This window comes from Carassius carassius, chromosome 22 (genome assembly GCF_963082965.1).
Source record: "Carassius carassius chromosome 22, fCarCar2.1, whole genome shotgun sequence".
In the NCBI taxonomy this organism is placed as follows: Eukaryota; Metazoa; Chordata; class Actinopteri; order Cypriniformes; family Cyprinidae; genus Carassius; species Carassius carassius.
The window spans coordinates 14,804,960-14,819,946 of NC_081776.1; the positions used below are offsets into that span (position 1 = coordinate 14,804,960).

General features: G+C 43.0%; 1 protein-coding gene across 8 annotated transcripts in view; it reads right to left on the reverse strand.

The window, feature by feature from the left end:
• Window positions 1–2,042: 2,042 nt before the first annotated feature.
• Window positions 2,043–14,987, reverse strand: part of kmt2e (lysine (K)-specific methyltransferase 2E) — a 36,439-nt gene continuing 23,494 nt past the window's right edge. For 3 of the 8 annotated variants that reach the window (XM_059505405.1, XM_059505403.1, XM_059505402.1), the window contains exons 5-24: window positions 13,805–13,944; window positions 13,167–13,345; window positions 12,917–12,955; window positions 12,611–12,811; window positions 12,381–12,511; window positions 12,067–12,294; window positions 11,671–11,923; window positions 10,819–10,953; window positions 8,847–8,918; window positions 8,218–8,397; window positions 7,504–7,830; window positions 7,115–7,414; window positions 6,767–6,920; window positions 6,448–6,674; window positions 6,086–6,142; window positions 5,528–5,992; window positions 5,172–5,401; window positions 4,869–4,951; window positions 4,394–4,476; window positions 2,043–4,293 (exon numbers count right to left, since the gene is read on the reverse strand). In XM_059505405.1, coding sequence (XP_059361388.1) covers window positions 3,250–4,293; window positions 4,394–4,476; window positions 4,869–4,951; window positions 5,172–5,401; window positions 5,528–5,992; window positions 6,086–6,142; window positions 6,448–6,674; window positions 6,767–6,920; window positions 7,115–7,414; window positions 7,504–7,830; window positions 8,218–8,397; window positions 8,847–8,918; window positions 10,819–10,953; window positions 11,671–11,923; window positions 12,067–12,294; window positions 12,381–12,511; window positions 12,611–12,811; window positions 12,917–12,955; window positions 13,167–13,345; window positions 13,805–13,944 — 4,528 coding nt within the window. In that variant the 3' untranslated portion in view covers window positions 2,043–3,249. The remainder of the gene's footprint in view (window positions 4,294–4,393; window positions 4,477–4,868; window positions 4,952–5,171; window positions 5,402–5,527; window positions 5,993–6,085; window positions 6,143–6,447; window positions 6,675–6,766; window positions 6,921–7,114; window positions 7,415–7,503; window positions 7,831–8,217; window positions 8,398–8,846; window positions 8,919–10,818; window positions 10,954–11,670; window positions 11,924–12,066; window positions 12,295–12,380; window positions 12,512–12,610; window positions 12,812–12,916; window positions 12,956–13,166; window positions 13,346–13,804; window positions 13,945–14,987) is intronic. The other 5 variants (XM_059505406.1, XM_059505408.1, XM_059505407.1 and 2 more) reach the window with 5 other exon arrangements.

The following is a 14,987-nucleotide window of genomic DNA, read 5'->3' on the forward strand; positions in this document are numbered from 1 at the left end:
TTCTCATTACTAAAACATCACTTAAATCTGTTTCAGGCGTTTCTGTCTCGTTCAACGAAAATCATTATGTGAAATCACAATCCAGCTTTACCCATCATCCTGAGGGCAGGAAGCCTGACTAAAGCAGTTAAAGGATGCAAACGGTGAATGGAGTTGGAAACTCAATGCTTTTCATTCCACATCCCTTCTTTTCACTTCACTCCCTGGAATTGCTTCTCAACAAATCCCCACCCTACTTTAATTTACAGTGTTCTGTGTTCCTAACATGATAGGGCAGCTAATGCACCGTTTAGAAGTAACTTTAACTTGGATTAATAATAATAATAATATTATTTATTTTTCATTGCGTTCTCCTTTAAAGGCCTGCATTACAATAATGTTAATATTTTGGGATTTATGAATTACTGTAAAACACTGTTCTATTTGACTGGATTCCTCAATATAGAAGGAAACGTTTACAGGCTTGAATTGTGGGATGTAAATTCTGGCACAGAGCTGCACCACAGACATTTTCGGCCTGTTATTATTGGTCACCACCACCCCTGGAAAAAAAAAAAAAAAAAAAAAAGGGGGGGAGCAAAATGGTACACTAAATCCTTACCACTTAACAGAGCCAAGTTACACGCAAGTGATCATTTATCGGAATTAAAAAAATTACAATTATTTCAACAAAACACTATCCAACATTGTTAAAAATTGGTATGTAAACAGAAGCTGTGAGTTCACTGTTAATATATTTTAAAAATTAGTGTCAAAATTAGGGGCAGACATCTCTGCCATTAGTAAATGTGCACACGCCAAGTATATAAAGAAGTAGGAGAGTGTTTTAAGTATTATGTATTGAGTGTATATGTTTGAATTTCTGTATGTCTCTAATTCGATATTTACTTCTCGGCAGTGTTGGTGCTGTATAGTTATGTGTGCCATAATTATGATGTTCTCAGCTGGTACCGTTTCGTACTCTTGGTATTATCATTCTGTCCCACCAAGACAAACGAACAGCCTAGGATCGCCAATCAAAAAGGAAAAAATGTCATGGGAAAACCTGGAGGATGGGGTTTCAAAAAGCAAAAGCCCACAGGAAATGACCTCACAGTGTACCTCGTGCCACTCCCTCCCTTCTTGGACAACGCTGAATGAAGTTCTGAAGGAAAAGGAAAAAATGTTTCGCTTTATTTATTGGGTGTCAGTCTTGTCAGATGATGTTCTATGTAGAAAAAAAATGTAAATACACCATTCAAATGTATTAGTTATAAAAGTTCATTTAAGACAATTCACCCACATTAATGAATAAAGATTTTACCTCTACCAACTGAAATCGAGATATTGAATTTTTACCGTTGTTGTAAAGAACAGGCATATTTATCTTATTTACTTTTTTTTTTTTCACAGGCCAGCGGTGTCCAATCTTGCTTTTGGAGGGCCAATATCCTGTAGAGTTTAGCTCTGATACTAATTAAACACACCTCAAACAGCTATCCATGTTCTTCTGGATTACTAGAAACAGAGCAAGCGTGTTTTTTGGTTGGTTGTAACCTTGTAAATCTGCTGGATGTTGACCTTCCTGGACACCCCAGACCTGCACTAGGTAAAACTGACCTGACAGCTGCTTCAGTCTTCAACATGGCAAACATTGGCGCTTGTAGCTAACTTTATTTATGCACCCCATGCTCATCTGTCCTCGTCATAACTTATCTACCTGCGTTCCGGTTGATTGTAACCTCTTGCTTGATGTTGTTTGGTCATCTAATCTTTCTTCTTTCATTCCGATTGGTCATAAAACCTCTTTCCTTTCATTCTGTTTGATTTAAGCAAAAACAGTTTCTTTGAAGCATCTATCAGATACTAATGAGAAACAAACAACTGGGTTTATATTTTATAAAATGACAATAATAGTGGTCAATAAACAGAAACCTTGAGATAGGTCTCCGCAGCAGCAGTCTCTTTAAACCTTCACTTCAGCAGAAGACCTTCACAGTGAAAGAAAATTCATATAAGGAACATGTAAACATCAACCCCCAGTAAAACACAAGACGATTCGGTTGGTATAAAACTGTCATTACAGTGATTTATTATAATGAACCATGAAAATAACCAACTAGTGCTGTGTCTGTGAGCCTCTGTCCTTCACACACACACATACACTCACACACAAACAGTAAAAAAATAAAAATAAACCAGAGAGGAAAAAAATAAAAATAGTGCTACAGTCACAGAAACATTCAGCGTTTTTGTCAAGAGCGCTTGTATTTACAACCATATTCCAAAATGGGGATGGGAGCGAATTATACAAGCATAGAAAAGAAAAGAAGCCAATATTTACAACTGTTTCTGGAGAAAGCTGGAGTAACCACCTATACATTAAATTACACTTTCTACAAATAACCATTGATATTCAAAAATAAACCGCTTACCCCTACAGCAAGGACCTCTCTTTCAAAAGCTGCCACAGAGAACAGCACGCATCTGTCTGCGTAGTATTTGCTTTCCGTCTCTCATGTGCACTTCAATTATGCACACGGATGCGGGCGGCACGCAAGCATACACAATCCCTTCCGTTTATAAACAGACACTCATGCACAGACTCGCTCATTCACACAAGTGCAGTCTTCCTGGGGCAGTGAAGCGGCCTATTGGAAGGGTCTCCTCTGAATTTCTGCAGCGGTACACAGATATTTTTGTTACATGGAGGAATAAAAAAAATAATAATTCTGTGTTTTTTTTTCTCTATACAAAACCTTTTTGCTATATAATGAGCCACTAGATAAAACAAATAACTGATGAGTGAAAAAACTGTGAGAAACGGGAAGAACAGGGAACGGCAAGGAGGAATCTGGAATGTCCCATTGCATTGCACTGCACTGAGAGGGAAAGAGGAAGGATTTAACGGGAGAGACTGGAAAGGGTTATTAAAATTAATAAAAACATTCAAAGTAAAAAAAGACATCTGGAAAAGACAGGATGGCAGTTCAAGGTTATGGGAACGAGAGAGGTGTGGGGGATTCTGGGTAAGTGATGAGCACCAGGGTTCATTAACCATCATCTTTTACACAAAGTCTACTGATACAGTTCTGCATTTCTCGTTTTTCTTTTTAAAATGTACCCTTTTCACCCACTGGTTTCCATCAGCCTTTGTGAAAAGGTACATAGAAAATATTTACAGTGGTGTTGTGTTGCCTACGTTACACAATGTAGCTCCGCCCCTCTCTGAGAAAAGTTTGTCTAGGGGCGAGAATTAAGTGGGTGTGGTCAGTGCCATCCTGTGCCCATGTAGCCGGTACTGTGAAAGGGGGCAGATGAAGGTGTAGGTCCTCGGTTACCGCCAGTGATCTGTGAGACGCTCGGATTGGGGGGGGTCTGTGTGGGAGGAGTTTGTTGGGGAGGTGGTGGTGGAGGAGGGGGTAATACAGTTTGTTGATAAGTGGAAGGGGTTACTGAGGGGTTGGCTGGTGCAGACTGGTGAAGCAGAGTGGTTTGAAAGCCACCGATGTTCTGGAACGGGTGCGAAGCAGTACTAGAGGGAGCAGGGGGAGGGGGTGGAATGGGTGGGTGTGGTCCTTGTTTGATTGACAAAAGAGTGCCACTATTAGGTGTTGGCTGCTGGGAACTCTGTCCCTGAGGAGGTGGAGGTGGTGGCGGGGGCGCAGAGCTCAGCAGAAGTTGATGCTGCTGCATCGAAGGAGATTGCAGACTTACATGGAGCAAGGTGGGACCAGGTTGTGGGTGGGGAGGAGGAGGTGGAGGCGGCGGCGGGGGAGGGGCAGCACTGCTTTGGTAATGCAATGCATGATGGGTTTGTAGAAGAGGTTGGGAACCGGGAGGAAAGGGTGACGCCACGCTAGGCTTGAACGTAGGAAACGGCGCAGCAGCAGCAGTAGGCTGAGCGGGGAAATAGGAAGCAGAGGTGGGTGGAGCTGGGGGTGGAGGCGGAGGTGGTGGTGGGGCATTTTGGGGGTTATACTGAGGGAAAGTAGCCGGGCCAGACGTAGACTGGGGTTGAGGCTGGTTCTGCGGCTGAGCTGTCAAAAAGGGACGCTGCCCGCGGTAAGGTGAACCTTGGGGTTGCGCTTTGGGTGAGTGCATGAGTGAAGGTCCAGCGTAGTGACTCTGTGAGGCACCGGATGGCCCACAGTGGAGCTTGCTGGGTGTCAGAGGGGCTGGTTTGGAGCTCGAAGTCTTGTTGCTGGACTGCTGGACGGACAGTGCCTGAGGCTGAGAAGGACCACGAGGCTGGGCTTCACCATCTTCCTCTTTGGATGGTCGAGAGACAGTCTGGGGTGCTGGAGAACAAGGCTGTAAATGGCAAGAAACATGGTTTATGATAACAAACTTGCTGGCTAAGAAATCTAATGCTGCCTAGAGAGAATATTACATTGAGGGAAGGTTCTCTTACTGCATGTGTCGAGGGGCTCTTGCAGCTCTTGGGAGAAGGACATTCCTTCACCTGGGAGTCGCCACCCTCTGACTCACCACTGTCTGAAAACGAGACAAAGCAGGTATTTTAATATTAAGATTAAAAGATCTAACCAAGGTTCCCACGTTCTGATCAATGCATTTCCATGATTTCTCCAGTTTGGGCTAACCTTCTTACAAAGTTTAGCTCCTCCAACCTACTGCTCCAGCACACCTGCCTAGAAGTTTCTAGTGATCCTGAAGACCTTGATTACCCGTTTTAATGTTTAATTATGGTCGGAGCTAAACTCTGCAGGACGGCCCACCCCTGGGATTATTGGATGAATTTAAAAAAATAAAAAATAAAATAATTTTTTTATGTTTTAGGTACCACTTCAAGGGTTTAAACAATTATCACAAAAAAACATGGAAATCGCAATACAAAATTCAACAAATGTTTCCAGGATTGTTTTTACCTGCATCCTTGCGATGGTCACTCAACAACAAGGCCCTGTGGTAGCTTCGCTCCCTGGCCTGCTCTACTGACGTTGAAGATGTCCTGTAAATTAAAAGAGAATTATTATATAATATATATGCTTCAATATTATTTTTCATTCATAATTTGCAAAACTCAGTTGGCCCAAATGGTCATCAATCTGTTGAAGATATCTCCACAAATGTGTTGAGAGTTTTATTCTGAACAAATTTATATTGAAATTGTGTTTATTAAAGCATGAGTACTTTATTCTCATGGAAGGGAATATATTTTAGGGACATACCACTGCCCTTCTCCATCTCTTTCCCCCTGAGGTGGGGTGTCTGGCTCCTCGGTGTGCTGAGGAGTCCTGGGGGTTGGTGTTGCTACAGGAACAGGTGGCTCAGGGGCCACTTCCACAGCGACAGAGAACACATCTACTGGTGGTGCCGTGGAAACTGGGGAGCCACACTCTCCCTTGGAGCCACTTCGCTGTGCCTCACGCTGACGTTTCCTGTACTCCAGGAGAGACACCTAACAACAAAAGATACGAGGCACGTACAGTCAATTAACAACATCGAATAAAGGGCATGCATGATTTTTTTGATACATTTATTCCAGCCATTACTTTAGTTCAGTTTGGCAGATGCTTTAACAGACCTTTTTCTTCTGCGAGTTCTTTGCAGCACCTCCATCCCCTGTGCCATCACCACTCAGTGAGCGAATAAAGGTCACACTGCTGCTCTCCTCATTACAGGAATAGAAGGGCGCCGCCTCACTGAAGGGGCCAGCGGAGGTTGAATCTGGCCTGTATGCCCCCATCTCCAAGGTGTGAGAAGGGGTAAGATCTCTCAGATTAGAGTTCACTGTGGAAAACGAAAGGCCACCACGGTCTGGACTCTTCATCCAGGGAGGGTAGGAGGAGGCTGGGGTCTCAGGTGCTGAGGCAGCTTCTGAACCACCACTGTCAACCTCCATGCCTTCATCTACTGCGGCATCCTGGGGCTCAGCATGGGAGGGCTGAGGACTCAGAGTCCCCATAGATCTTGTAGATTCCAGTGGAGCCGTATCAGAGCCTGCATTTTTCATGCTGGGAGATGCCAACAGCGAAGGAGGTCGCTCAACCTGACAAACAAACAAGAGGTGTTAGATGTGGTCATGAAAAATGCAGCAGAACACCTCTGTAGCATGTACAGGGTATTTAAGTAGTGAACTCACGTCTTGTGTACTGGGCCTTCGGCTACCATCTGGAGAACTGTCCATAGACGACTCACTCTGTGAATTTACAACGATATTTCATGATCATTTTGTTACCTTTTACCAAAATAAAGCTTCAAATCAACACCACAGAAGTGAACAATCATTTCAAGATTACCACCACATGTGATAACAGTCCACGCTTGCCCAATAGCAAAAGTGTTAGTGCCCTCTAACACTCACAGTTTGGAGACAACTTTCATTTAATATTGGGCAAAACATTTCCACTACATTTCGCTCAAGATTACTGGATTAGGTTTTAAATGTTTAAGAATCCTTTAAGAGTATTTAAAGTTTGACTTAAATTATATATACACACACACCTCTTGTGGCAGAGGGTGGTTGGGAATCTGCAAGGGTGTTGAGGGCTGAGTACTGGGTTCCTCTGGTCGTGGTCGAGGAGGCGTTGCAAGCAGCAGGGGCGTGCCTGGTGCTTCTGTTGACTCCGTTCGGGTTGGGGTGGCACAAGGAGACCCATATGGGGTAGAAGTCTCCGACATACAGGGATCGAGTGAACATAAGCGCCTTTTCTTCAACGGGGTAGGCAACTCTGCAAAAGCACATGAACCAATTAAGACTAAGAACTGCTTTAGACAAGCTTTAAGTTGTTAATTTGCAGCAGGAGATGGACTGCTGACCCACCTGGTAGTGAGCAACTGCCGTTGAGAGGTAAAGGGCTGTAAGACTCGCCGTTTACAGAGGGGCTGAGAGGGCTCTCACTAGGCATCAGCAGAGAAGGGCGCCCTCCACCTGGGCTGGTGGAGCCCTCCTCTTCTAAAGCTTGCTTCAGCCAGCGCTGCACAAAACATATGGAGTTAGACCAGAAACTTACTACCCTGAATATGAACACTTGAAAGTGAATATTAAAGTGAGTTCAAACGTAGTCCCCTCAAATGTAGTATAATCCACTAGAACAACCATTTTATCAGAGAGAGAGAGTCAAAAGTCAATAATGCTTGCTGACATCTCTGAATAATGCAGCAATTTTACCTTCTTGCAGGAACCAGTGGTAGGTGACGTTTCAGGCATTTCTCTTGAGCGCCGCCGCCCCGTGGGCACTCCCAGAGTGCTGGGGCTACGGTTGGCCAGAAAAGGAGAGGAGAAGCGGACGTAGTGTTTAGGCGTGCTGTAGACGTGTGAACTACAGGCCATGCCTGGTAAAGAGTTCAGCTGTGTGGCCAAGACCTCAGGATCACTACTGATCCGCAACGGCCTCTCAGGGGGAGGCTCCGGAGTCCGAGAAGCAACCCGTTCCTGCTTGTCAACAACTATCCACTCGCTCACTAAGTGCTGTTGGGAAAGAGAATATCCAAGTGATGAAATGCACAACAAACTGCTGTGAAACGCATTTTATGGAAGCTATGGGTGAGGAATTCTACCTTTTTAGTTTTGGGGTACTTGTGTCCACTGCGGCAAGGCGGGGCAGGTGAGCTGCTGTGGGGTGGGCTGGTGTCAGGGTCATGTGACGGTGGAGCGTCAGCCTCAGGGGCCGAGGGTGTCTCTCCATCTTGAGTCTCTGTTGTTAAGGGCTCTAAAGCATCACCAGGGGAACTGGGTTGCAAGTCAGAGCAGGTGCTGACCGTTCGCGCTCGCCGCCTCTGCTGTCCTATGTGTGTGCGGTTCCGTGAGAAACTTTTCCTCTGTTTGTTACGGCTCACTTTTGCAGGCTTCAGACAAGGCTCCTCCTTCACTACCTCTATCATGGGCTAAATGTCCAAACAATTAAAAATATATATATATTATATATATATATATATATAAATAAATAAATATATATATATATATACACATTAACTACATGCATGTCTTTAATTTTTTAAAGGACATTTATACAAATGTATTTATTGTGACAGTAAAAACATCTATAATCTTACAAAAGCTTTCTATTTCAAATCAATGCTGTTCTTCGGAACTATCACTAGATTACGTTGTTTATTGTATTTCTGATCAAATAAATGAATGCAACATTTTATTTAGGGTCATATATGACCAAAAGTAACTTTCGTCTACAACTTAAATGTCAATCGAGTCAGAATCAGTACCTAAATCAATACTGATTTAGTGATGTTTGCTCATAACTGAAGGTTATGTACCTGTAATATGGCAGGAGATTCAGCCTCTGGTGTAGAAGGAGGCTCTTCCTTAATCTCGCTGCGTCCACCAACTTCCCCTTTGGTGCCGATCCTTTCTAACGCTTGCTCCCTCCGCTTTTCTCTTTTCTCCATACGAGCAAATGCCTGCAGAATGGCCTCCATCTTCCTCTCTTCACGTGTCTATGTGAATGATGGAAAGAAAGACAGAAGGAAAGACGATAACAGAGAAAGGTTGAGTCTATCTTCTGGCTGACAGTTGGGATCCCAGCTAGCTACAATCAGCAGGCCATAGCCAGCAGCAAAGGCGGGAAAAGTGAGAAATGGGACACTTCTGTTCTAGTCAAAAGGAAACATAAGACCCCCCCACCCCCAAGGTGTGAGAGGCGGCATGTATGTGCGTGAGAGCTTCTGTAATCTCTCTTGTCCTACCAAAAAGAACTGCAACAAATACCACATAAGGGTGTCTTGAGGTGGGCCATGTTGAGCGACTGAGGGTTGCATGCCTGGACTTCAGTCTCAGCATGGGGTCAGTGAGCACAGGACAGTGGGGTTAGTGTGTGGGTACTCCTGTACAGTAACAGGCAGGGGGTGGGTTGGGAGTCGTTCAGGATATGATGGGGAAGGTTTACCTCCTTGTTTCTCAGAGCTCTGCAGCAGGAAGCCCCTGCGTCGTGACGATGGGACTCCTCTGCCGGGCCGCCCTGAATGGTGCCGAAAGAGACAGCCATCAGGGTTCAAACATACACAGGCCTCTAGTTTGCTCACACCCCCATGCACACATTCATATGTATCAGCCTAATCCTTGTTGTCTGGGTAGTGTGGTTGGGGTTCAGAGCTTTATTATGGGCATACCGTGTGATTAATGGACATACCCCTCTTTTACCAAAAGGTGCCGGTTCTGGGCTGGGAACAATCGTTTTGAACAAATCATTAATGTCTAAAACAAGCGGGCAAGATAATTTCTTCACCACATAACATTCTTATCTTAACTGGCATCAAAATGTGGTGTGTGTGGGAAGTGTCTGCTGCAAATATGCATTCTGTTGAGCTACTCAAGCCCATTTTGCCAGTACATCTGAAAAAAATGTATTTTATTCACAAACACATCTAACGAAAGCATTTCCTTAATTATTTCAGAACTTTTCTAGTTGTTTGTGATAACTATAAGACTTTCCATTTGAATTGCGATCTCACGGTCAAAAAGTACAAAGTCTGTAATTTTACAAACTGGTCAATAAAAAAAAACTTGTTGTAAGTATTGTAGTCTGTTGATAGGCTTGTTCCAGAAGAGGTTCTCAAATCCCCAGACCAAGCACCAGTACCATTATGGTGGAAAAGGGGTGTTAGAGAACTCAAATAAGATTGATGGGAAATCAGAATTGCCTGTGTCCTGTTGCAGCAGAGAAAATGAGAGGAATGCTTGGAGAATTTCCACTAATAATGTACCACAGTCTGGTACCTTGCTATTAATTTATTCAGATAAAACCACTTTTTCTTTTTTTCTTTTTTCTTTTTTACAGCTGTTAGTTTGTTTTGCTTTGTTAATGGTAAGACATTTCAAGATTGGTTGGGAGTTATATTTTCCTGAACATTCCAGCAGTTGCTGCCAACTTCACAACTGAGGAAAGTTTTGGAAGTGTAATGGGTTCAAAGCCTGTTTTTCCCAACATTTTTCCTTCTGCCTTTAACCAGTCATGGCAAGCAAACAAAAAAAGCACCACACACAGTAATAGCCACAACAAAACATTCACATTAAAAATGTACATGTTTAGTGAGAGAGTTACTACACTCTCTAAAGTTGATCTTATGCTACTATGTAACCAATAGCCAAAGCTATTATACAACCAGACAGCAAGCTCCATGCCTGCTGGTCCATGCATCACTAGGGTTACAATCAAGTTTCATTATTCAAAACAATTCTAAGAGAGGATCTTTGCAACTTTACATGGCCTTTTTTTGAATTATTCAAGAGTTTGACTCGCATATCTTTAATGCAAAAAGTAGCCCATTTGTGTTCAGTTTTGGTTGGCAGCAGTGTTGAAAAGATGGCTGATTGGACATGAATGGTCATAAATGTGCTCCAGAATGGAACAGAGGACCAAATATACAGTAGAATACCACCACATTGGGTTCCTGGTTAAATTACACTGTGTAGTACTACTACAGTAGGTTCTTCCATTTCTCACTACTAACATGGTCTTGAAATTTAGTCATGACAGAAGAGAGAAATGACTGCAGATGAAACCAAAGTCCAGCTCTTAACATTCCATCGTGGAGAACCAAAGAGGCTCCATAAAAGATGAAGTGTGAACAAGAAAGACAAAGCAACAAGGATGAGTGCCCTCGCGCTACCCTTCAGGAGGTTAAACTACACAGCGACAGGAACAGAGAAGCGGTGGCGGCGGGAGCAAAATTAGCGGGAGGTGTAGAGGAGGGGGGGGGGGGGGGGGGGGGTTTAAAGGAATGGTGGAGTATTCTGGGAGCTGCCCAAATCACCACACACACCAGGAGGGGGAAAAAGACAGGGGGGTGGAGGGGCAATAGCATTTTCCATGGCGACTGTGATTGCCATAGTGGTCGTTTTCCCCTGGAAGCACTTACCATCTTCCTCCTCCTTTCTGAACTCTGCTCCTCTGACTCCATCTCTACTTCATTGCTAACAGAGGTTTTCTCTTCTATATCCTCTATTAACTCAGGATCCTGCAAGAGGGGGAGAGGGCCTTTATCATCGTCTGGCTACAGACCAGGAGAGGAGCATTAGAGAGGGAGAGAAAGTGAGGGAAGTGTCGATTCGTGCAGAGTGTGGCCGAGATCTTGGGTCAGGTCAGACCAGATTTGTACTTATGAGAATCTGTGCATCAATGCAACTACTAAACGGATCGGAGGGCATTTCCCCTGTTCTAAATGTGCCAGAACGGCTGACAACTCTTCCTGGGATGTCCTGATGTAAATGGTACCAGCATGGCAGGGAGTTACAAGGGTGGATTCTTGAAAACTTTCACAGTGTGCCGAACAAGCAAGATTTAGTATTCTGCCACCGGCCACCACTGAAATACAGGCATATACGAGCAAAATAATGCGGAAAAGTGTTTTCTGGATATAATAGACAGACACTGCAATTAGGGCCAGGAAGGAAATGTGGATGAGTAAACAGATCATTAGAATGATTAAAACGATCCAACGAAATAAAGAGTCATGCACAGATTAATACAGATGCATAATATTTACATGCAAACAAGCTTTTTTTTTTGACCTTTATAGATGAAGGGACCTCCTTACCCAGACTCTCAGCCAACCCATATACATTTAAAAAAATGCTAGATTATCAGATTAAGCATTAAACTACCTTCACGGATGAAGACGGGCGTGTTTTCATTTTGTGGGATGAAATAGTACTTGTGTGGGTAAATATGAGCCTGATTTCACTAACAGCACTGTGCGTGTCTATCATACCTGATTGTTAGATATAGAGAGCCGGAGTGGAGAGAGTTTTCTCTGTTTGGGGTCATTTAGTGATTTCCCCTTGGGCCCATCACAGTCCATGGTGAGGTTCTGGTTCTGCCCGCTCTCGTCCCGCGACGGTTCTTTGTCCTTGCGGCCGCGCCGTCGTGTGCTAGAGCCCAGATTCTCTGTGGGTTCCAAGTTATGCTTGAGCACAGGGCATTCCGGATTGCCTTTCACACACGCACAGTCCACCTTATATTTACTAGCAAACAAGATGAGAAACAGGAGAAGTAGTGAGAAGAGTGCGAACGGTCCATATTAAACAATTATATGATGCTTCGGCGGCAATCAGAATCAAAAATTTCAAACAGAAGAGTCATTACATCCAGTAGTGTGTGTTCTTACCAGCTGCCGTAGTCATAATCAAAGCCAATGGTGATTTCACTCCCCTTGGAGATGGACCTCAGAGAGTAAATGTATAAATGCAGCATGCCGTCCTCGATTACGTGGCGCACCTCAGCGTTGGGGGTGCATGAGCGACGAATGAATCGGGCCTCGTTGCCGAAACTCCGTGCGTCCACGCACATTTCCAACCCGTCAAACTTCGAGTAGAACAATACAAAAGGGTACGGCCTGCAAATAAAATAAAAAAATCATTATAAACAAAAATGCATAAGCAAAACTAATGTCCAAAAATCTCAAAGTTTCCTTTTAAGTACCTCTTAAAGAAGTAACCATTGGCCTCAAATTGCTGTTGTAGCATGACCTTCCCCCTGTACTCGATTATGAGCGAATCGACAGCCAGATCCCGGACAGCCTTAAGAATGCGCTTGTTTTTCTGTGCGTAACTCTGGGAGGAAAAAGTCACAATGAGCATGTCGTACAAAGCCACAAACAGCGCACCAGAAACGCAGACCAATATTGTGGTGGAATATTTAGTATTTAATACCTCCACAGGTGGTTTGAAGGCTGCGGTGTGTGTATTGTAGGCCAGCGTTTTGCCATCTCTGGCTTCTTTTACTCTCAGCAGTATCCGCACTTCTTCACTGTACTGATTACTGCTGGCTTCCTCATAGCGCTCCATCCACGACTTCATTTTATTCTCCCAAAGAGAGGGAGGATCTATCGGCTCACACTCGGGAGCTGAGCCCTGAGGTCACAAGACGCACAAAATGTTAAACAAGCAGTCTCAGCATGAGTAATGCACATTTGAATAGTCATTTGGGGTGAATTTGGACCACTCCAGAATGCCCACCTTTACTCTAGACGATTTTCTAGAGCCTTCACGGAATGACTGAAAGACAAACAAGCAGGAAACAGACTTGCATGTTTCAAAGAAGGTGAAGTAATTGATTTTGGTTCCATAAAATGGGATATTTACATATATAATATCAAAATAGACAACAGACTTGCAACATAAAATCTTCTGAGAAGCAGCAATTACGGTTTCCACAAAACTTCAATTTTGACGTCATGTTTACATTCGGCTGTTGTGTGATTCAGACCTTCTTGGCCCTGGTTGTAGCCGAGGGCTCCTTTTCTCCACTCTTCTTTCGTTTCTTATCCGCCTGCTTGTTCCCGAGACGTGCTGTCGTGAGTGTGATGCTGGTGGGGGTGTGTTGAAACGCTGTGTACAAATCTAGTGGAACCTCATCTCCGCTTTCTGTAGCACTGGTGTCCCCATCTACAACAAAACACACGGTACATGCGCTTGTTCATTGAATTCACCCCCTAAACCATTATAGTACAACTGACATTCAACCCTCAACCATAAATATAAAGTCACTGCAGTTTAAACAGACACTACTGTCCTCAAAGTACACTTTGGCATTGAATCAAGCTGCAGTTGTAAAGCCCAAGCATTTCCAGCAGGTGGCAGTAGATATTTTCAATCTTAAGAAATCTCTAGCAACTATTGACATCACTACACAGAGAGCTTCTTATAGAATTGCCCGTATAGATTTCAGGAGGGTCAGATATATGCGTCACGTTAAACAAAAACTCATATGATCCTGTGTAGTGTAAAGCCTTCAGACTCTAAAGCTGAACTGTGGGAAAATGCAGTAGTGGCATTGTTTCTGTGGGAGAGGTTGAACGTGTCTATAGGTGTGTTTGTTTGTGTGCATGCATGAAAGAAACTCACCAGACATGTTCTCTCTCTTCCTGGTTTGCAGCAGGATGGCGTGCTCTCGGTCCAGGGTGCGTGGCTGACAGCGTTCACACAGGTAGGTCTCGGGAATGTGCTGCCGGTCGATCCCCATGCAGTCTATGTGCTGCCACACACTAATACAAACAGAGAGAGTTACAAGTGAGGAGACATGTTTTAAATCATTTCAATTATGGTATTATTTGTGCCTGAATTTATTTTCTGTGTCAAAACACACAGCTTCACATCCAATTATGTCAAATACTATTATTTCTGAACAATTATTGATATTAGCCATGAAATTAAATCAACATTTACATACAAAGTCTCTGTAAATAATGTACAAAATATTAAGCCTCTGTAATCTTTACTGAAATGCATTTAAAATAAGGGCTGGTAAATATGTTAGATAACATAGCTCAGAACTAATCTAGAAAAGAACAGGACTACATCTAAAATTATATTTAGCGAAAACTTAATATTTTAATAGTACATACACTACTGTTTATAGTTTGGAGTTGGTAAGAGTTTTTGGTAAGAGTGCTCACCAAGGCTGCAATTATTTGATCAAAAATATAGTAAAAACAATAATATTGTGGAATTTGATTACAATTTAAAATAACAGTTTTCTAGTTTAATGCATTTTAAAATGTCATTTATTCCTGTGATTTAAAGCTGAATTTCTAGGATCACACGATCCTTCAGAAATCACTCTAATGCTGCTTTGGTTCTTAAGAAACATTTCTTAAGATTTTGTTCAAAGACCATCAGATACATAGAATCAACAGCATTTCCTTAAAATCTTGTGTAACATTATAAACATCTATAAGATCACTTTTGGTGAATTGAAAGTGTCCGTGCTACTTTTTATTGAAATATGAAAAACAAATATACCATGAATATTTTTACACTACATCTAAGAGCATATCTAGGGGCATCTATGCCCTTTTAGACAAATTTTGACAGATGACCGATCTCTACTACCCAGAAAATTGTTTTTGAAATATCAATACTTCATTAGAAAACATTTAGGCCTGGTTTCACAGACAGGGCTTAGACTAAACCAGGATTAGGTCGTAGTTCAATTAGGACATTTAAGTAATTTTTTATAAACGTGCCTTAGGAAAAACATTGCCGGTGTGCATTTTGAGACAAAATCAAGGCACTGATATATTTGGGC